Genomic DNA, 22,938 nt, shown 5'->3' on the forward strand with positions numbered 1-22,938 from the left:
ATTAACTCATATGACGACTATATTTATCAAAATTTGTCGTATATTTGCTCAATAAATATCACTTTTTTTTCGGACACCGAAAACTAAATTGCAGCTAAAATCACAAATTATCACAATTTTTACCTGAATTGAAACCAATTGATTTTGATATCAGCATTGAATTGAGACAAACTAATTAAATTAGTTAATTATTATTATTTTATTAATTATTACTTATTAGGTATTAGCTATTGTATACAAAAAATAATAATATTAGTAAATCCTATAAATATATAACTATTTTTAATTTTATTATTGTACAACTAAAACTTATTATTAGTTGTAACATTACTTTTTCAGTCTAACCTTGAATATTTTATTGATATTACAAATTATTTACATTAAATATACTGTATAAGCTATAATTTAGATTATTAAAGTTAAATGACAAACTAATAAATAGTCAAAATAATTATTTAATAAAAACCTTGAATATAAAATCATATAATAGATTTTGTAAATAATTATTTAATAAAAATATTTAATAATATTAAATTTTATAATATTATTTACAATATCAACCAAAATTGTTTTTTTTAATTAGTATATTATTGTATTTTATTTGTCATTTATTCTATAATATAAAAAATGATCTATTTAATCATAACGATTATTGTTATTTTATTATCAATATTAGTATATTATTAGTAAGTATTGTATAATTTTGTTTATATATTATGAAAAATTTACTGTTAAATAATATAAAAAATTATTAATATATAATTAATAGTTACACTACAAGTACAGATAACTATTGGTCATCCCGTGGTATTCCTGGACCCAAACCGTATCCAATAGTTAGTACACTTAAAGATATGTTTACAATGAGTATACAGCAAATGATTTTAGATAATTACAAAAAATATGGCAAAGTTTATGGGTTTGTATTTTTATTTCTTAGATATTTAATATTAAGTAATAAATTATATATTTAATGAATAAAAAAAAATCTAATATATTGTTTTTTTTCTCAATTATCATTTTTTTTAAAAATAAAAACCAACTATAAATCAGTGCATATATGGGCAATAAACCAGCACTTGGTATATCAGATCCACAATTAGTTAAAGAGATGAATATTAAAGACTTTCATGTGTTTACCGATAGACAAGAGTTTTTATTTGGAGATGAATTACAGGACAGGGCTTTGTCTAATCTAAGGGGAAATGAATGGAAAAATATGCGATCAATTGTATTGTTAATTCATATATATTTATATTAAAAATATTAATAATTTTATTTATATAGATATCGCCGACCTTTTCGTCGGGCAAAATGCGTGCAATGCATCCGATTATCATTGATTGTGTTCATTGTTTGGACGAATATCTGGAACCAAAAGCCGTCAACAAAGAGACAATTGAAATGAAGAAAACAATGGGTTGTCTGACAATGGATGTGATCGCTGGCTGTGCTTTCGGTACCAAAATAGACGTATATAATGACCGAAAGCCCAGTGAGTTTGTCATGAATGCCCAGAAGGTGTTTACTATAGGCTGGAGATTCTTAGTATTTATAATATTGATGTCTTTGGGCGAAAATGTTAAGAAATTGATAGGATTTAAATTGACACCGCCGTCGGTCACAAACTTTTTTACTCAAGCGGTCAGTTGTATTGTCACTAAATAATTAAATGACAAAAAACTTGGATGTTATCTCCAATAATAATAAATGATTTTTTTTAAAAATAAATTTCAGATTCAATCAATTATAGTTCAACGAAAATCCGAGAAAAATGTCAAACATAAAGATTATTTGCAATTGATTTTAGACGCAAAAAATAAAACACTTGACACTAGCGATGATAAAGACATCGGCAGTGAAAATAGTGAACAAATTTACGGACAATCAGACGATAAGACAGATAGCAAAACAATTAACAAAATAGATATCACAGACACCGATGTCTTGGCCTCGTCTTTCATATTTTTTGTGGCCGGCTATGAGACTACTGGTTCTCTGTTGTCATTACTTTTCTATAGACTGGCATTGGATGAGAAATGTCAGCAAAAATTATATAAAGAAATACAGCGATTTGATGGTCAATACGATGATTACGAGACAATCGCTAAAATGCATTATTTGGAGGCATGTATTGCGGAAACACTTAGACTTTACAATCCGGTTGCGTCCACACAAAGAATTGCGTCACAAGATTATACTATTGGTATTTAAAATTATTATTTAAAAATATTTTTTATATAATTATTTATTAAAAATGTTTTTTTTATTAAAGAAAGTATTGGCTTAGAAATATCGAAAGGATGTGTTGTTAGCTTTGATGTCGAAACTTTACATCACAATCCCGAATACTATCCCGAACCCGATAGTTGGGATCCCGAAAGGTTTATGCCCTACAATCGGGATAAGTTAGTTCCCTATACTTATATGCCGTTTGGTTTGGGTCCCAGAAATTGTGTGGGAATGAGGTTTGCATTGATGGAAGCAAAGACAGCCACAGCCTATTTGGTCAATAAATATCACTTTTTTCGGACACCGAAAACCCAAATACCATTGATTGAAATGAAAATGCAATTTTTGCGTAATTTTAAGTCTATTGATATCGGTATTGAGTTGAGATAAAATTATTTTTAAAGTTTATATTAATGTATTATATTTGACTAATAATTCAAAAAATGTTTACAATATTAAAAAAATCAAAATTATGCTCATTTTAAAATTTAATTGAAATTACTATTTTAAATCTTAAATCTTTAAATGTTAAAAAATTATAAGTAAATTAAATGTATTCATTTTTTTAATTTATATCAATGGCTACAATTATTTTATAATATATTATTTTTTTGTTATTAATCAAATATGACCTTGATAATTTTATTTAGCAACATTAGTTGGTTGTAGTTAAAGTACCCAATGTATTTTAATATGTTCATCGATATAATAGCACTATCAAAATTCAATAGCAAACATGTAAATAGTAATAAAAAAACTAAAATTATATAAAACTAAAATTATAAAAATAATAAAACAATATTTAATAATATTAAATTCCATTATTTACAATATAAACTAACATTGTTTTTTATTAATATATTTATTAGTATATATATATATAGCAAATATGACCTTGATACTGTCTTGATTATTGTAGTTGTAGCTAATCTACCTAATGTTGTAGTTAATGTACTTAAAAGATAAATAAATTGTAGATATTATATAATTTTATTGTTAAAAAAACTTTGAGGACTATAATTAGGTTTAGAGTAAATAATATTTATCTAAATATCTAAAAAAATCTCCTAAACGTATAAATATGAAACACTATTTATTGCGATTCAACATTATTATAAAACATTAATATAAAACTAAATTATTATTAAATAATAAACTAAAGCTATATTACAGTATTTATTAATTTGAATATGTTTATTTAGAAATCTATGATTAAAAAACATTAATAATTTGTTGATATATACTTTACAATATGTTTTTTAATATATTAATTGTGATTATAACTATACTTGTGGTCAGCTATTTGTAAGTTAATTAATATACATATGTATATTGATATTTCATTTTTTTGATATTATTAATATTAATTAAAATTTTTCTATTGTTAATTATAAAAAAATATAACATAAATTTTATAACAGATATTTGACACGTAATTTCAAATTTTGGACCTCCCGTGGTGTTCCCGGACCTAAACCCGTACCAATTTTCGGTACATTTTATAAAAACTTTTTTAAATCCATGCAAGAGGTTTCCATTGATAATGTCAAACAATACGGCAAAATCTATGGGTTTGTATTTATATCATATATATATATATAGTAGTGTATATTACAGTATATAAATACATAGACTTTAACAGATTTTATAAACTTAATTGAAACCAATTTTTTATATATATTAAAAAATAATAATAAATATATAAAAATTAATAATGATTATTATTATTTATTTATTTTTTGATGGTCAGCGATTTTTTCGGAACAATTCCAATGCTGTCTATAGCTGATCCTAAACTGATTAAAGATATAATGATTAAAGATTTCAATATATTTGTCGATAGAGATGACCTAATATCTGGTGATCAGCTTAACGATAGATCACTGTTTAATCTTAAAGGAAATGAATGGAAAAATATGCGATCAATTGTATTATATATTAATATAATCTGATAAATAATTAGTTTTTTAAAAAAACTAGAAAAGCAATTAATTGATTAATTAATTCATTAGATAAGTCCGACATTTTCGTCGGGAAAAATGCGTGCAATGCATCATATGATGGCTGATTGTATTCATCGATTGGATCAATACATTGAAACGAAATTACAAAACAAAGACATCGATGAAATTGAATTGAAAAAAGTGATGTCCAATCTGACTATGGATGTGATCGCTTCGTGCGCTTTCGGTACTAAAGTCGATACCTATGGTCAACAAAGAAGCGATTTTCTAATTAATGCCCAAAAAGTGGTTAACTTAGACTTAAGATTTTGGATTTCATTTCTAATTTTAACAATTAGTCCCAAACTGTTTAAGTTGGCTGGCCTTAAGCTGACTGATCCAAATGTGGCCAAATTTTTCAATAAAGCTGTACTAATTTTTTAAAAATTAATTATTAATTTATATATTTAATACAAATTTATTTATTTAATAAATATTAGATCCGATCGATAGTCAGTCGCCGAAAGACTGAAAGTATTAAAAGTAAAGACTATTTGCAACTGATTTTGGACGCACAGAATAAATCACTGGACACAAATGACGACAAAGATATCGGTGGTGACAATAGTGAAGAGATTTATGGATCAATTGGTGATAAACACGCGCCGTCCGACAAAATTGATATCACTGATGATGATGTGTTGGCTACAAGTTTTTTGTTTTTCGTTGCCGGCTATGAAACTACCGGATCGCTGATGACATTATTGTTATACAATTTGGCGATGAATGACGACTGTCAACAAAAACTGTACGAAGAAATCAAACAATTTGATGGCAACTATACCTATGAGTCCATCTCAAAGATGACATATCTTGAGGCGTGTATTGCAGAAACTCTTGGTTTATATAATCCGTTGGTTACTGTCGAAAGAATTTCAACTAAAGATTATACATTAGGTTTGAATTTTATATTCATTTATTATATACTCTACATATAGTGTATACTGTTATAGTATTTCATAGTATTATTACTTTTATTACTTTTTCCAAAATAATTGTCTTTATTATAAACAATATCTGTAAAGCACACAAAAAATACTATTATTATTCATTATATGTATTATTATTTTTACTCAATTAATATCTAAATCATTCAATAAGTATAACAATATTTAATGTAACCAACAAATGATTTTTAATTATGTTTATTTATTATTAATTTTTAAGGCGATACCGGCATAACTATACCAAAAGGTACACTTGTTAGCGCTAACATCCAATATATACATCACAATCCCGACTACTATCCCGAACCCGATCGTTGGAATCCCGAACGGTTTATGCCCTACAATCGGGATAAGTTAGTTCCCTATACTTATATGCCGTTTGGTTTGGGTCCCAGAAATTGTGTGGGAATGAGGTTTGCATTGATGGAAGCAAAGACAGCCACAGCCTATTTGGTCAATAAATATCAATTTGTGCGGACAGACAACACTCCCGATAAACTAAAACCACTGAAAATGCAATTTTTATTAAATTGCGGAGAAATTAAAATCGGAGTTAAAAAGAGATAGTAAAAAGTCATGTTATTTTAAATAAAAAATTTAATAAAACTAATATTTGAATCACTTTATATAGATATTTATCTAAAAAATAAAAATAAAGAATATAGTTTATATATATATTATACTTAATAATTTAATAACTGTATAAAAATTTTATATTGTATTATATTTTTTTTGTTTATATATTACGAAAAATTTATTGTTAAAAAATAAAATTTTTATTAATATATAATTAATAGTTACACTACAAGAAAAGATAACTATTGGTCATCCCGTGGTATTCCTGGACCCAAACCGTATCCAATAGTTAGTACATTTAAACATATGTTTACAATGTGTATACAGGAAATGATTTTAGATAATTACAAAAAATATGGCAAAGTTTATGGGTTTGTATTTTTTTCTTAAAAATTTAATATTAAGTAATAAATTATATATCAATATTTAATGAAAAAAATCTAATATATTATTATTATAAATTTAATATTTTCATGTGTGCAAAATTTTTAATTAATTTCAATATGAATATAAAAGAATATTTTGTAAAAATAATTATTTATATAAAATAAAAGCAATTAATTTAAATAAGATAATATATTTATCTGTATATATATAATTGTATAATATAATGTATTTATAAATATAATGTAATTATATTCACTAATATAATAAGCAGTAATTTTATAATGTAATTTATGATTAGTTAAAAACAATTCAGTATATTAATTAAATAATTATAAATATAAAGTTTTACGCTAATCATTATATAAACAGTATTTTATTTTATTGTTTTTTTTGTAAAAAAAACATTTCTAATTTAATAAATTGCGAAATGTTTTATTTGATTCAATTTTTATATTTAATTTAAATTTAATTTAAAATATTATTATATACTAATGTACTATAATTTTATTATTATATATATACTGCACATTATATTATATTTATTTTTATGACATTTTGATTTACACACTATTTGATAGTTATATCATATCACTTATATAAAAAACTATAATTTATATATAATAATAATATGTTTTATAATTTACTCTAATTCTTAATTAATTAAAAAAAAATCTATTATTTTAAAATTCATTGTTTTTTTTACTTAACGGCGCAAACTATGCAAAATCATCATTAATTATCAGTTTTAGTTAAATTTTACTTCATTTATATAAGTATCATCAAAACTTAACTATAATAAACATTAACTATAATATTAATATTTAATTTTTTCTGATAAATACATTTACAATATGTTTCTGAATATATTAATTGCGATCATAATTATACTTGTGGTCAGCTATTTGTAAGTTAATTAATATTTATACATATATATATATATTAATATTTCATTTTAATATTATAATAATAATTAAAAAAATTATTGTTAATATAAAAATATAAAACAAATTTACAATAGATATCTGACAAGTAATTTCAAATTTTGGACCTCCCGTGGCGTTTCCGGACCCAAACCGATACCAATTTTTGGTACATTTTATAAATACATTACAAAATCCCGTCAACAGGTGTGCATCGAAAATGTTAAACAATACGGCAAAATCTATGGGTTTGTATTTTTATATATATATATTAAACAAAATTTTAAATAATTATATATATATAAATATATATATAAATAAATGTATGATTAATAATGATTTTATTTTTTGTATTTTATTGGTTAGCGATTACTTAGGAAAGTCTCCAATACTGACTATAGCTGATCCTAAACTGATTAAAGATATTATGATTAAAGATTTCAATATATTTGTCGATAGAGATAAAGTAATAACTGATGACAAACTTCACGATAGATCACTGTTTAATCTTAAAGGAAATGAATGGAAAAATATGCGATCAATTGTATTATATATATATATATTTATATATTATCTAATAAATAATTATTTAAAAAAAGATAAATAATTATTAAAATCAACAATTAATTCATATATTATAGATAACTCCGACATTTTCGTCGGGAAAAATTCGTTCAATGAATAATATGATGACTGATTGTATTCACCGATTGGATCAATATATTGAAACTAAATTAAAAAACAAAGACATCGATGAAATTGAATTGAAAAAATTGATGTCCAGTCTGACTATGGATGTGATCGCTTCGTGCGCTTTCGGTACTAAAGTCGATACCTATGGTCAACAAAGTTGTGATTTTCTAATAAATGCCCAAAAAGTGGTGAAATTTGACTTAAGATTTTTGTTTTCAATTTTTTTGTTGAATATCAGTCCCAAACTGTTTAAGTTGATTGGCCTTCAACTGATTAATCCAAATGTGGCCACATTTTTCAAAAAAGCTGTACTTATTTTTAAAAAAATTAATTATTAATTCATAAATTTAATTAAAATATATTTAATTAATAAATATTAGATCCGATCGATAGTCAGTCGCCGAAAGACTGAAACTATTAAAAGTAAAGACTATTTGCAATTGATTTTGAACGCACAGAACAAAACACTGGACACCAGTTATGACAATGATATCGGTGGTGACAATAGTGAAGAGATTTATGGATCAACTGGTGATAAACACGCGCCGACCGACAAGATTGATATCACTGATGATGATGTGTTGGCCACAAGTTTTTTGTTTTTCTTTGCCGGCTATGAAACTACCGGATCGCTGATGACATTATTGTTATACAATTTGACGGTGAATGACGATTGTCAACAAAAATTGTACGAAGAAATCAAACAATTTGATGGCAACTATACCTATGAGTCCATCTCAAAGATGGTATATCTTGAGGCGTGTATTGCAGAAACACTTCGTTTATATAATCCGTTGGTTACTGTCGACAGAATTTCAACTAAAGATTATTCATTAGGTTTGCAATTTATGTTCATTTAATATATAGTCTACATATACTGTATATATTATATATATATATTATTATTATTATATATATTATAAATCCACCTAACAGTGGATAACCAATTAACGGACGGATAAACTAAATAATTAAATATTTATGTTATTTGTTAATCAATTGTTGTCATAAAGGGGTCATTTGAGAGCTATTTATATGCCCTCTCATAAAGTAATGTAAAATTAGTAAAAAAATTGGACACAAATTCACAATTAGATCCCAATTAGGACAACGTCTGGTTAACGCAATAGTGGATGAAATAAAGGGTAAGTTTGAAAATTAATTATAATTAAACTAATAATTAATTAATTAATTTTTTATTTTTTATATACAGGTTAAATATCTAAGAAAATATTAGTAAAGAGAATAAATTTTTAAAAAATTTTAAAAATAGTTTTATTAATTTATTAAATTATTTTTCTCTAATCCCCATTCAGCGGACGGACCACAAAACATTGAATTAAAAATTTTTGTCCATAAATTATGACCAAAAATTAAAAATTGTATAAAATCATTAGATTATACCGTATGACCTCACATTAAATGATTTTCACAATTTTTACCGTATAACCTCACATATAAATGATTTTCACAATTTTTACCGTATAACCTCACATTTAAATGATTTTCACAATTTTTACCGTATAACCTCACATTTAAATGATTTTCTCAATTTTTACCGTATAACCTCACATTTAAATGATTTTCTCAATTTTTACCGTATAACCTCACATTTAAATGATTCTCAATTTTTACCGTATAGCCTCACATTTAAATGATTTTCACAATTTTTACCATATAACTATTTTTAATATGGGAATACGGTACTTTTTCAAAAAAACTATTTTTAATATGGGAATACGGTACTTTTTCAAAAAAACTATTTTTAATATGGGAATACGGTACTTTATCAAAAAAAACTATTTTTAATATGGGAATACGGTACTTTTTCAAAAAAACTATTTTTAATATGGGAATACGGTACTTTATCAAAAAAAACTATTTTTAATATGGGAATACGGTACTTTATCAAAAAAACTATTTTTAATATGGGAATACGGTACTTTATCAAAAAAAACTATTTTTAATATGGGAATACGGTACTTTTTCAAAAAAACTATTTTTAATATGGGAATACGGTACTTTATCAAAAAAAACTATTTTTAATATGGGAATACGGTACTTTTTCAAAAAAACTATTTTTAATATGGGAATACGGTACTTTATCAAAAAAAACTATTTTTAATATGGGAATACGGTACTTTATCAAAAAAAACTATTTTTAATATGGGAATACGGTACTTTATCAAAAAAAACTATTTTTAATATGGGAATACGGTACTTTTTCAAAAAAACTATTTTTAATATGTGAATACGGTACTTTATCAAAAAAAACTATTTTTAATATGGGAATACGGTACTTTATCAAAAAAAACTATTTTTAATATGGGAATACGGTACTTTATCAAAAAAAACTATTTTTAATATGGGAATACGGTACTTTATCAAAAAAAACTATTTTTAATATGGGAATACGGTACTTTTTCAAAAAAAACTATTTTTAATATGGGAATACGGTATTAATTTTAAAAACATGAGTTAACTATGGGAAGACGGTAATATGATTGCTTATAAGATAGTTTAAATATATATTTGAGTTATTACGGTATTATTTCATATATAAATTAAAAAATATTATTTTCTTAATTAGTGACATAATTGATGCCCATTTTGATCGATAGATGTATTGTTTATATTATTTGTTATAATTTATCCGTCCGTTAAAAGGTTGATATATCATATATAAAGGACAGTAGTCGACCCTCATTACCGACCCCTACATAGAAGTGGCTTTGTGTGTATATCACTATATGTGATCTATTAGCTACAGTACGCTATACAATGTGATACATATTATGTATTATATAACACACTTAAACAAATTATAACTTATAATTTATAAGCATTGATATCATGTGTGTGAGACATAGCATCAAATTTTTAGGCAACACTTTCACAGAGTCTTAAACAGCGGCGGCGGAGGCGATGATATTAATTACAATTATATGGTCAACAATACATTCAATTAAAAAGTGACCAAGGGCAATGTTGTAGATAATTTTAAAATAAACAAAACTGTAATTGGTCATTTTTTTTATTAATTGTATGATTGGCCAGATAAATGCCAATCGACTATCATTTATAAATTTTTTTTAAACAGTCGACTGTAAATTATTAGCATATAATAAAATTTTATTAAAAAAAATGACCAGTTACAATTTTATTTATTTTAAATTTATCTACAACATTGCCCTTGGTCACTATTTAATTCAACCTATTGTTGATCACATATAATTGCAATTAATATCATCGCCTCCGCCTCCGCTGTTTAAGATTATCTGACACTTTCACAAAGTTTTCATAACATTTCAAAACTAATATTTCAAATTATTTGTCGCTATTACGGTCTCAATACTATCATTGAATAAAAAATATTTATAAAAAAACACAATTTATGTTTTAATTTAATAAAAAACGGGCCGTAATTACGGCCTTAAAAGTCTTGTTATATATATATATATACTGGTATAATGTTTGTTATTATTATTTTTATTTTTTTAAAAAAATAATGATCTTTATTATAAACAATATCTAAATAAAAAAACAATATTATTATTCATTAGTTGTAATATTAATTAATATTACAATATTATTGTTTTAATCATTAATATCTAAATCATAATTATCATAAATATTTATTTTTTTTTAAAATCACTTAATTAAATTTAAATATAGTTTTTATTATATATATTTTTAGGCGATACCGGTATAACTATACCAAAAGGAACGGTTGTTAGCGCTAACATTCAATATATACATCACAATCCCGAATACTATCCCGAACCCGATCGTTGGAATCCCGAACGGTTTATGCCCTACAATCGGGATAAGTTAGTTCCCTATACTTATATGCCGTTTGGTTTGGGTCCCAGAAATTGTGTGGGAATGAGGTTTGCATTGATGGAAGCAAAGACAGCCACAGCCTATTTGGTCAATAAATATCAATTTGTGCGGACAGACAACACTCCCGATAAACTAAAACCACTGAAAATGCAATTTTTATTAAATTGCGGAGAAATTAAAATCGGAGTTAAAAAGAGATAGTAAAAAGTCATGTTATCTTAAATTAAAAATTTAATAAAACTAATGTTTAAATCTCTTTAAATAGAAATTTGATCTAAAAAAATAATAGTTTTTTATTTGATAGATTAACCTAATTAAACATTATTGTATAAAATATCTAATAAATCTAAAATGTATTAAATTTGTTGAAAATTTTTTAAAAATATACATATATATTATAGCTAATGAAAAGTATTTTACAATAAATAATATTATATATTTTTAGTTAAAAAAAATTAATCAATAAAAAATTATAATTAAAATTTATTACATAATAATGTGTAACATAGAAAACAATAATACAATATTAATAATAACAATAATAAAGTGATAAAATGTTTACGTAGTTCACTATTATTAGTGAATTAACACTTTTTTTAATCAATAATAATGATTAATAAAAACCAGTTAAGAATGCTAGAAAGCATTTTCAGAAAAAAAACTTGAATAGCATTGAAAACCATTAGTTTGTATAATTATAGCGTCTATATAATAATATATAAAAATTTAAAAACTGGTCAAATATACATAATATAAATATTGTCATGTATGGTATCAAATGATTCAGTATGACAAAATAAGCTTAACTTTAGTCATGTAGGGTATCAAATGACTCGGTTTGACAAAATAAGTACTCATGTGTGGTATCAAATGATTTAGTATAACAAAATAATCATAAAAATAATTATACTTTTGCCTCTTATACTTATTCTTTTTGTTCCCGTAGATATCAAAATTTTAATGCATATTTTTATCCTTGTTTTTGATGCTTTATTCAAATCTATACTTAAAAAAAATTACTTAACATTTTTCTTATTTTGGCCGCCATTTTGTCTATGTTCCCGAAGAGATATCAAAATTTTGATGCAACTTTTCAATATATTATTAGTAGTCCTCTAACCGAATCTGAAGTCAGAATTTCAAAATTCGCAAAATGAAATGCTACAGACACACAGACACACACACTAAAAAGGCTCATATAGATTTCAGAAAACAAAACTTTTCAAGTTTTTTTGAAAATATATTTCTAGATAAACTTGATAATAGTTTAGTTGAATAAACTATAGAAATATTATACATTACATCTATATATATACTGTAAAATATTTTAGGATATAATCATTCAATTTGAAGGTCGTTCTCCAATATAATAATAATAATAATAATAATATAAATAGTAAACAGAAACCAGTATTACTACTACTGTAGTTTACATTAATGTATAGTTAGTAGCAGGGTTGGAAAAATACAAGGTTTTCAATTTCAACTTTGTAAAATACAGTAAAATACAATGTATTGGATGTATTTTACAATATAGAAAAATTACATTAACAATGATAAAATATTTATTTTTTTTATTAAAATGATTATTATTACATAATTTCAATATCGTTATTAGAATCGTTGTTTTCTAAAACTATTAAAAATTAATATTAATTATTTTATTAATATATTTCAATACCAGAATTAAATTGAATAGCTAATTTCAATTTTTTCAAAATAAAAAAATTATTATTATTACAAAACATGTGTTTGTTTGTGAATTTTAGTATTTTTGTTACTAGGTGGCGCTAAATTTTTTTTGTAAGCCAAAATTGTCATGTAATTTACATTGTATTATACTGTATAATACGCTTTGTATTATACATACACTTTGTCTCTGCCAACACTGGTTAGTAGTACTAACTTAGTTGTACAGTATAATTAAGAGAGAGAGAGAGAGAGAGAGAGAGAGAGAGAGAGAGAGAGAGAGAGAGAGAGAGAGAGAGAGAGAGAGAGAGAGAGAGAGAGAGAGAGTTTGTGCAGAATATTCATTGAATAGATTAGTTCGTGTCGTACCTAATGTACTGAATGACTATTGAAAACACAAATGTTTAGTATATAAACACACCGTATGTTTGCATTTGATTGCAATAAATCTGACAATTATTATTGAAAATACATTATAGTTGTTCACAACTTTTAGAAAATTTCATTGTTTTGTGCGATAACTTATTATTATTATTAAAATGTTTGACATAAGTTATACAACATTAGCTATCATTACTACAGCATCATTGACTGCACTTTATTTGTATGTATTAGTACCTATATATTAATATTAAACGAAAGTATATAAATGATATCAAAAATTTGTAAATAAAATTGATTTTTAACAGTTATTTGACCAAAAATTTTAACTACTGGTCATCCCGTGGCGTAAAAGGTCCGAAACCGGTCGTATTGTTTGGAAATGTTTGGGAATTGATTATCAAACGATTTCAACTGATAGAAGAGGACCGGTTAGCTAAATATGGATCTATCTATGGGTTAGTCATATTTATTACAAGTATTACAAATGTTGATAGATATGGTGTATGAATTTGGGAGAGTATTCGGTTAGACAGGTATTACACTCATTAGTTTATATTAAATATATGATAAACAATACATTTAATTTAAAGATGACCAAGGGGCATAATTATAGATAATATTAAAATCAACATTATTATAATTGGTTATTTTTTTATTAATTGTAAAATTAATTAGAAAATAGCATCCACATAAAATATTTAACTATTATCTACTATTATCTAATTAATTTTACATTTAATCAACAACAAAAAAAGACCAATTACAATAATGTTGAGTTTAATGCAATATCTACAATTATGCCCATGGTCATTTTTAAAATTGATTGTATAGTTTATCAGATATTTAATATAAACTAATTGATTGAATTGAATACCTGTCTAACCTGAATACTCTACCCAAATGCATACACCATATCTACCCATACTTGCAATACTGTTTAATGACTATTATATTTAATAATTATTTATTTTTATAAATATATATTTATATATATATATATTATATTAATATGGGTTTTTAATTTACAGTATATATATGGGCAAAGATCCGATGTTGGTTGTGGCCGATCCCGAGTTAATCAAAAACATTATGGTTAAAGATTTTCATATTTTTGTCAATCGCCGAGACTTGGGACCAATTGATGAAGTGATGGATCACGCGATGACCGTTGTTAAGGACGACGAATGGAAAAGACAGAGATCTATTGTAAGACAATTATCTATTTAACTACTAATAAATAACTAAACAAAATCCATGTGATTAACTTAAACTGTCGTTCAGGTGTCGCCGTCATTCACTACGGGAAAGTTGAGAAAAATGATGACATTAGTGGATCATTGCGCCCAAAGTGTCGACCGGGTCTTAGATAAGGTGGCCACTGATGGTAATGAAATAGAGATGAAGGGACTGATGGGCAACTATACCATGGATGTGATCGCCAGCTGTGCTTTTGCCACCAAAACCGACACTCATAACGACCCGAACAATCCGTTTGTTGTGAACGCCAAGTCATTGTTTTCGGGTAGTCTATGGAGAGGTGTCTTATTTTTATTGGCCAATCGTATGATGCGCTTCTTCAAGATATCTATTATCGATCCGTCTGTCTATAAGTTTTTCCTGAATGCCGTAAGTATTTCTTTCTTTTTTTTAGTGATATTTGATATACATTTGATATAATTTGTTGGATCAGATCAAAGAGATTATCAAACAAAGAAAAGAGGATCAAAGTGGTCACAAACACTACGACTTTCTTCAGCTGATGATTGACGCACAGAAAAAGGTTGACAACAATGTGACTGCTGTTGATGATGACAACAACAGCAGCAGCAGCGCCGATGACAAGCTTATGGATGCTGAAGCACATCACGGCCTGGAAGACAATAGCCGATTGTTGAAGAACAGAGACAAACTGGAAATCAAAGAGATTGATATATTAGCCACGAGTTTTGTTTTCTTTTTGGCCGGTTATGAGACAACGGCCACACTGTTGGCTCATTTGATCTATTCGTTGGCCATTAATCCGGAATCTCAGCAGAAATTGGTGGACGAAATCCGCGGTAATTGTGACGCCAGCGGCCATATTGATTACGAGACAATTATACGGTTGCCTTATTTGGACGCCTGTATATCGGAGACACTGCGTATGTATAGTCCGGCTCCGCAAACCGGTCGTGTAGCCTCTCAGGACTACAAATTAGGTAAACATATTATTTAACTTACTTTCCATACCAGTGCTCAACAAATTTGTAAAAATTATATCTTATAATTGTCTATTAAAATTTAAAAAAAAACAGGCGATACGGGAATAACAGTGGAAAAGGGTGTACACATAATCATACCGATTCACGCACTACACTACAACCCCGACTACTATCCCGAACCGAAACAGTTTCGACCGGAACGCTTTCTCCCGGAAAATCGTGATAAAATCATACCCTACACCTATCTGCCGTTTGGTGCCGGTCCGCGAAATTGTGTGGGTATGCGTTTCGCGCTTATGGAGGCCAAGACTGTAGTCGTCCGGACACTCATAAAGTATGAATTTGTACGAACAGCCAATACTAAAGTTCCCTTAAAGTACGTACAAAAGTCAACGTTCCCCATACCGACCGATATTACAATAGGCGTACAGTACAGGCAAACCGTTTAGGACTGATTAATAAATAATGTTTTTATTTCAATAATACAGTAATTCTATAGCTATTGAATATAATAATTTTATTTAATTATATTATTGTATTATAGCTATACATTATCTATTATATATACAGTTTTTATTATTGTAAATTTACTTATAATTAATTGTAAATATAATAATTGTCTGTATCATTTTAGTGATTGTATTGTTCATACTTTATATGTAGAGTATATATAACTATATATATATATATTATAATTTTTATTTATATTAAACTAGTTTATACTATTTCTTGCTTGATAACTCCATTATAATGATAAATGTTTTTTTTTAAATTATATATTACAATCTAATTATTTAATTTATTAAAATATATATACAAATATTATAACTTAGATAAAGCATAAATAAAGTGATATATTTATACAATAATTAATTAATTGTAATTGATAAATTATTATCTTAAAGTGTTAGTTATGATTATCAATATATTATTTGGTTGTTGTTATATACTGTATAATATATTATGATATGATATAATATATTATAAAAAAAACTGTTAATAGAATAAAAAAAGTTTGATAAAAACTTTTTTGATTATAATGTAAAATTATTTAACAATTTACCAAAAAAATATTAGAAATGAAATCAATTATAATAAAATAACTAATTTGCTTAATTGTTACTTTAAATAAATATGTAATTATATATATATATATATTATCATTTTTATTGTCATAAACATATATTGTAATTTAATTATGTAAATATTGTATTTCATAACAAGTATGTAAAATAAAGATTATTATTATACCGTTATTATATAGTACTAATATATAATTATTCATTAATAAAGTATAATTTAGCATTTTTTTCTTAAATACTTTAATGATATGAAATAATTGTTATGATAATAATTTTTGATAATATATTTCCTTTCAAACTGAGGGTTAGTAATGGATAATATTTCATTTTCCTTATTTTCAGAAAAATATTTTAATAGATTTTTTTTTAAATTACTAAAATTCACTCCTTTTTAAAAGTTTCTAGAACTCTAATTATATTAATTAGAAATTTTATAATATTAATTTTGTTACTTATATGATAATTTCTTTGTATTATATAAATTTGTAAAATAATTTTTAATATAAATGTTTTGAGTTTTTTTTTTAAAAAATTTGATTGACATATTATTTTCACTTATAATTAATTGTAAATATAATAATTGTCTGTATCATTTTAGTAATTGTATAGACATTCATAATTTATATGTAGAGTATATATATATAACTATAAAAATATAAATATATATATATATATATAATAATAATTTTTATTTATATTAAAATAGTTTATAATATTTCTTGCTTGATAACTCTGCTTGATATTGTGATAATTGTTTTTTTTTAAATATACACAAATATTATAACTATGATAAAGAATATATAAAGCTATATTTTTAGACAATAAATAATTAATTGTAATTCAGGAATTATTATCTTAAACTGTTATTTATGATTATTAATATTTTGTTTGGTTGGGTTGTAATATACTGTATAATATATTATATAGCATATAAAATAAATTATTTATTAATAAAGTATAATTTATTTTAGTAAAAGTATTTTCTAAATACTTTAATGATATGAAATTTATTGTTATTTATAATATATTTTTGTTATGAAAAAAACGAATAACTAAATATATATTGTTAGACTAGTATGCGATAGACAAAAAAAAAATTAATAACAATTTGTTAAAATTGAATAAATTTTTATTAATGTTTAACAAAAAAAAATGTCGTATAATATTAAATAACTGATTGTTACTGATTATAACAATACTAAAGCATAAGTATATATATATATACAGATAGGGAGATTAAAGTTGATGACGTTTTTTAATGTATGATTTAACATTAAAAACACGTGATAGACTTATTTGTTTTGAGATAAAAACATTTTTAAAAATGATATAATTATTGTGATATCATTTGATTTTAAGTACAATTAAAGATATGGCCAAAAATTTCCACCGAAGAATGGGAACAAATCCTTGTTTTTGAGATTTTTTAGAGGTTACTGCTTTCATCAGAAGTCGGCACCCAGTCATGTGGCCATAAGGACATTGGATTTTGTGAATGTGACATTTTTTAAACCACAGCAATGGGTGCACTCAAGTCCTGATGCGTCATCGATGGATTATTTCTTCTGTGGTTACCTTAAGAAGCGTTTGACTAGAAGAAAGTTGACTAAAATTTCTTCACTTAAAAAAACCAATTTTCAGATATCTAATATCTGTTTGTGAGTGAATATTATTTTTGCTTCCGTTTTCTTTACATGTGTTCGACATTTTCAGTAAGACTGGACTGTTGACTGTGCGCACCGCAAGTCCAGTACGCTGAGAACGGTTTCGGTGTCTTCGTCTTTGGAGCGTTTACTTCGGGATATGCTTCGTCTGAGTGTTGAGCAATGATTGCCAATTCCTAGTATTATTGTCTTACTATTTATGTATCACTGGCGACTATACCACCGAACAGCTAATACACTAAACGCTAAACAGATGATTATCGTATAGACCTGTCTATTACTGGTCAAATCATTCAAACCAACCAATAATATGTTAGTATTTACATACACTAACCATATCTATCAATACAGTATATATACTACTTTTTATTTAAAATATATTTTCTCAGTGTCTCTATCTTTTAGTCATTATGAGTGTTACCTTAATTATCAAGTACTGTCTCATCTATGTTAAAGACATTACCAAATGATTAATAAATATCTGTCTGACAATTCTTAAATATATGCATAAATATTAAGCAATTGATATCTGAATTTAAAACCATAACCTTATCACGCAATGAATGGCAAAACACACTAAATTTAGATATTATTAATATTATTGCATTTATTGATAGACTCAATCAATAAATGTCACTGTTTGAAAATAAATGGCAATGCGGGACAGGGCAGGTAAATATAAAACTATGAGTCTATTGTTTTTGACTGTACCGCTAAAAACCATTGTCATAACATATAGACTCAAGTTATAATTAAATAATAATAATAATGGGTGTTATTATTAAATTAATGAATTATTCATACTATACACCGACTGGTCCTAACATTCACTGTCCGCTTCTACTGTCCCCACCGTTTATAGGACTAATAAAGTCATATACTACTGATTCGGGTCAGTCCAAGCTTAGCCTTTGGACCACAACTGCAGATCGTTTATCACTTCAGGTCTTCATAATTGATGCATTGGTTGTCAATCATAACACACATTATAACACATTTGAACAAAATCAGGACAAGAATCTTATTCCTGTTCTCGAATCATAACAATATTATAATGATTTGACAAATTGAATGTTTTTTTTCGAGAGAGTTAAACAACGGCGCCGACGATGACAGCGGCGGTGCTTTAAATTTCAATATCTGGTCAACAATACGTTGGTTTTAAAAGTGACCAAGGGCAATGTTGTATATAATTTAAAACTAAATAATATTGTAATTGGTCATTTTTTAATTAATTCCATGATTGGGCAGATAATTGCAGTCGACTATCATTTTTACAATTTTTTTTAACAGTCGACTGTATATTATATGGCCAATCATGCAATTAATTAAAAAATGACCAATTACAATCTTATTTAGTTTTAAATTATCTACAACATTTACCTTGGTCACTTTTAAATCCAACGTATTGCTGACCAGATAATTTGAAATTAAATGCATCGCCGCTGTCGTAGTCGGCGCCGCTGTTTAAGACACACTCGTTTTTTTCATTTTAAATTATTTTTTTTTTAAATGTCAAAATTTCTAAATGAGAAAAATTTTAATTTACAATAATAAACGATAATCCAAAAGTATAAAAGGATTGACATTTTTTTATGTATTAAACTATAGTTATAATATAGTATTAAAATTATAAAAACATTGTTACTGTATTAACTAAACATTTAATTTTATTTGTTAGTATATTAATTTTTTAATTTTTTTTATTAATAAAAAAACAATGATTTACTTGATCTTAAAGATTATTGTTGTTTTTCTATTAATATTATTATATTATTAGTAAGTATATTTTATAATATTTATTTTATTAAAATATATTTTTACAATTAAAAAAATAATAATAATAATAAACCAAAATACTATAATTAATAGTAAGACTAAACGTAACTATACTTATTGGTCATCCCGTGGTATTCCTGGTCCCAAACCGTATCCAATTATAAAGTTACTTAAATCTATGTTTTCAGAGAATCATCACGACTTGACTTTGAATTGTTACAAAAAATATGGCAAACTTTATGGGTTTGTATTTAATTTTTTGTTCCTTCAATATTATAAATAATTAATTATATATATATATATATATATTAAATCTCTAATATATGGTTTTTTACAATTAATTTATTTTTTATTTTTTTTAATTAATAAAACAACTAATAATTAAAAAAAAAACAGTCTATATTTCGGTGATCAACCAATTCTTTGTACATCTGATCCGGAAATTGTTAAAGAAATTAATTTTAAAAGCTTCCACTTATTTACCGATAGAGACGACTTTATATTTGGCGATGAATTGCACGACAGAGCACTGTCTAGTCTAAAGGGAAATGAATGGAAAAATATGCGATCAATTGTATTGTTAATTATAAATATTAAAATATTATATATATATATAATTGTCTGACATAGTTGTGCCCAATTATTTATATATATATATATATATTATATCTAAATTTATATATACTGTATATTTAAAATATATATTAAAAATTTTAATCATTTTATTTATATATATATAGATATCTCCGACCTTTTCTCCGGGAAGAATGCGTGCAATACATCCGATTATCATTGATTGTGTTCAACGATTGGATGAATATCTGGAGTCAAAGATGTTGAACAAAGAAGAAGACATTGAAATGATTAAAACAATGGGTTGTCTGACAATGGATGTGATCGCCGCCAGTGCTTTCGGTACGAAAATAGACGTCTATAGTGACGGAAAGCCCAATGAGTTTATATTGAATGCTAAAAAAGTGTTTTCAATCGGCTGGAGATACTTAGTATTGAAACTATTGTTGTCTTTTGGCAAAAATTTTGCAAAAGCCGTAGGATTTAAACTAACACCGCCGTCGGTCACAAAATTTTTCACTCAAGCGGTCAGTAGTTATTGTCAATAATAATATTAATTACATTATATTTTGATTATATGTTATTTATATATTTAATATTTAACGAATCATTGTTTTTTTCATTCAGATCCAATCAATTATAGATCAACGAAAATCCGAGAAAAATGTCAAACATAAAGATTATTTGCAATTGATTTTAGACGCAAAAAATAAAACATTTGATACAAGCGATGATAAAGACATCGTCGATGATAATAGCGAACAAATTTACGGGAAATCAGACAATAAGATTAATATGAAAACAATGAATAAAATAAGTATCACAGACACAGATCTATTGGCCTCGTCTTTCATATTTTTTGTGGCCGGCTATGAAACTACTTGTTTTCTGTTGTCATTACTTTTCTATAGACTGGCATTGGATGAGGAATGTCAGCAAAAATTATATGAAGAAATACAACAATTTGATGGTCAATACGATTACGAGACAATCGCTAAAATGCCATATTTGGAGGCCTGTATTGCAGAGACACTTAGACTATACAATACGTTTGCGTCCACACAAAGAGTTTCATCGCAGGATTATTTAATTGGTACTGTATTTATATATATATATATTTAATATAATTATGTTATATATGTTTATAATTTAAGAGAGTATTGGCTTAGAAATCCCGAAGGGAATGATCGTTAACTTTGATATCGAAACTTTACATCACAATCCCGAATACTATCCCGAACCCGATCGTTGGGATCCCGAAAGGTTTATGCCCTACAATCGGGATAAGTTAGTTCCCTATACTTATATGCCGTTTGGTTTGGGTCCCAGAAATTGTGTGGGAATGAGGTTTGCATTGATGGAGACAAAGACAACCGCAGCCTATTTGGTCAATAAATATCATTTGTTTCGGACAACAAAAACAAAAGTACCGTTAATTGAGATCAAAACGCAATTTAGTCGTAATTTTGAATCAATTGATATCGGAATGGAGTTGAGATAAAATTTTTGATAAAACTATTATTATATAAATGTATTTGATTAATAAACAGCCCACCCTATAGACAACCCACCCTATAGACACCCCCAGATTAAACTTAAATAGATAGATGATATTAAATTATTTCATCCATCTATAAAAATTCTGTTGACTAACTGTTCAGCTTTCAGACTGTGTATAAAACTTAAGATTAAAAAAAGTAATTTTAATTAATAAAAGTGATATTAATATTGTTTTTTTTAATTTTAATTATTAACATTAAATATTTTCTAATATAAATGTATTGTCAATAAAAATTTTTAGTATAATGTATGATTGTATTCGTATACAGTATATTAATTTTTTAAAAATAATTATAAATGCCATAATAAATTTGTATTGTCATTGAATTTAACTTAGCCTATATTTACTATATATTTATACAAAACAAATTAAATATTTTTTATATTAAACATAAATAAAAATTG

The 22,938-nt window shown here is 25.4% G+C and overlaps 4 protein-coding genes across 4 annotated transcripts; all 4 read left to right on the plus strand.

Annotated features, from left to right (window-relative positions):
* Positions 1-648: 648 nt before the first annotated feature.
* LOC128955551 (cytochrome P450 3A8-like) lies at positions 649-2,622 on the plus strand. Its single transcript, XM_054301225.1, has 6 exons — positions 649-686; positions 770-919; positions 1,054-1,231; positions 1,288-1,644; positions 1,738-2,206; positions 2,276-2,622. The coding sequence occupies exons 2-6, from the start codon at positions 855-857 to the stop codon at positions 2,620-2,622; spliced, it is 1,416 nt and encodes a 471-aa protein (XP_054157200.1). The 5' UTR covers positions 649-686; positions 770-854.
* Positions 2,623-3,461: 839 nt separating this feature from the next.
* LOC128955552 (uncharacterized) lies at positions 3,462-11,802 on the plus strand. The gene is made up of 12 exons (XM_054301226.1): positions 3,462-3,537; positions 3,654-3,803; positions 3,983-4,160; positions 4,245-4,604; positions 4,676-5,132; positions 5,403-5,748; positions 6,996-7,049; positions 7,164-7,313; positions 7,432-7,609; positions 7,707-8,066; positions 8,139-8,595; positions 11,456-11,802. The coding sequence occupies exons 1-12, from the start codon at positions 3,485-3,487 to the stop codon at positions 11,800-11,802; spliced, it is 3,090 nt and encodes a 1,029-aa protein (XP_054157201.1). The 5' UTR covers positions 3,462-3,484.
* A 1,844-nt stretch (positions 11,803-13,646) lies between these two features.
* On the plus strand, positions 13,647-16,324 carry LOC128956188 (cytochrome P450 3A8-like). The gene is made up of 6 exons (XM_054301873.1): positions 13,647-13,894; positions 13,980-14,129; positions 14,703-14,880; positions 14,956-15,300; positions 15,365-15,872; positions 15,969-16,324. Exons 1-6 carry the CDS (start codon positions 13,830-13,832, stop codon positions 16,322-16,324), a joined length of 1,602 nt encoding a protein of 533 aa, XP_054157848.1. The 5' UTR covers positions 13,647-13,829.
* A 4,205-nt stretch (positions 16,325-20,529) lies between these two features.
* On the plus strand, positions 20,530-22,551 carry LOC128956191 (cytochrome P450 3A56-like). Its single transcript, XM_054301876.1, has 5 exons — positions 20,530-20,643; positions 20,797-20,974; positions 21,141-21,500; positions 21,601-22,066; positions 22,128-22,551. The coding sequence occupies exons 1-5, from the start codon at positions 20,579-20,581 to the stop codon at positions 22,472-22,474; spliced, it is 1,416 nt and encodes a 471-aa protein (XP_054157851.1). The 5' UTR covers positions 20,530-20,578; the 3' UTR covers positions 22,475-22,551.
* The last annotated feature ends 387 nt before the right edge of the window (positions 22,552-22,938 follow it).

This window comes from Oppia nitens, unplaced genomic scaffold (assembly GCF_028296485.1).
Source record: "Oppia nitens isolate AA-2021 unplaced genomic scaffold, nextdenovo-longstitch-racon4-pilon3 scaffold2_pilon_pilon_pilon, whole genome shotgun sequence".
Lineage (NCBI taxonomy): Eukaryota > Metazoa > Arthropoda > Arachnida > Sarcoptiformes > Oppiidae > Oppia > Oppia nitens.

Bases quoted from the DNA above. Each gene is read 5' to 3' on its own strand.
- LOC128955551 (XM_054301225.1), top strand. From the start codon at position 855: ATGTTTACAATGAGTATACAGCAAATGATTTTAGATAATTACAAAAAA. The intron at 920-1,053 runs GTTTGTATTTTT...ACTATAAATCAG, and splicing joins AAATATGGCAAAGTTTATGG to TGCATATATGGGCAATAAAC. The intron at 1,232-1,287 runs GTATTGTTAATT...TTATTTATATAG, and splicing joins GGAAAAATATGCGATCAATT to ATATCGCCGACCTTTTCGTC.
- LOC128955552 (XM_054301226.1), top strand. From the start codon at position 3,485: ATGTTTTTTAATATATTAATTGTGATTATAACTATACTTGTGGTCAGC. The intron at 3,538-3,653 runs GTAAGTTAATTA...ATTTTATAACAG, and splicing joins ATACTTGTGGTCAGCTATTT to ATATTTGACACGTAATTTCA. The intron at 3,804-3,982 runs GTTTGTATTTAT...TTTGATGGTCAG, and splicing joins CAATACGGCAAAATCTATGG to CGATTTTTTCGGAACAATTC.
- LOC128956188 (XM_054301873.1), top strand. From the start codon at position 13,830: ATGTTTGACATAAGTTATACAACATTAGCTATCATTACTACAGCATCA. The intron at 13,895-13,979 runs GTATGTATTAGT...GATTTTTAACAG, and splicing joins TCATTGACTGCACTTTATTT to TTATTTGACCAAAAATTTTA. The intron at 14,881-14,955 runs GTAAGACAATTA...ACTGTCGTTCAG, and splicing joins GGAAAAGACAGAGATCTATT to GTGTCGCCGTCATTCACTAC.
- LOC128956191 (XM_054301876.1), top strand. From the start codon at position 20,579: ATGTTTTCAGAGAATCATCACGACTTGACTTTGAATTGTTACAAAAAA. The intron at 20,644-20,796 runs GTTTGTATTTAA...AAAAAAAAACAG, and splicing joins AAATATGGCAAACTTTATGG to TCTATATTTCGGTGATCAAC. The intron at 21,501-21,600 runs GTCAGTAGTTAT...TTTTTCATTCAG, and splicing joins CAAAATTTTTCACTCAAGCG to ATCCAATCAATTATAGATCA.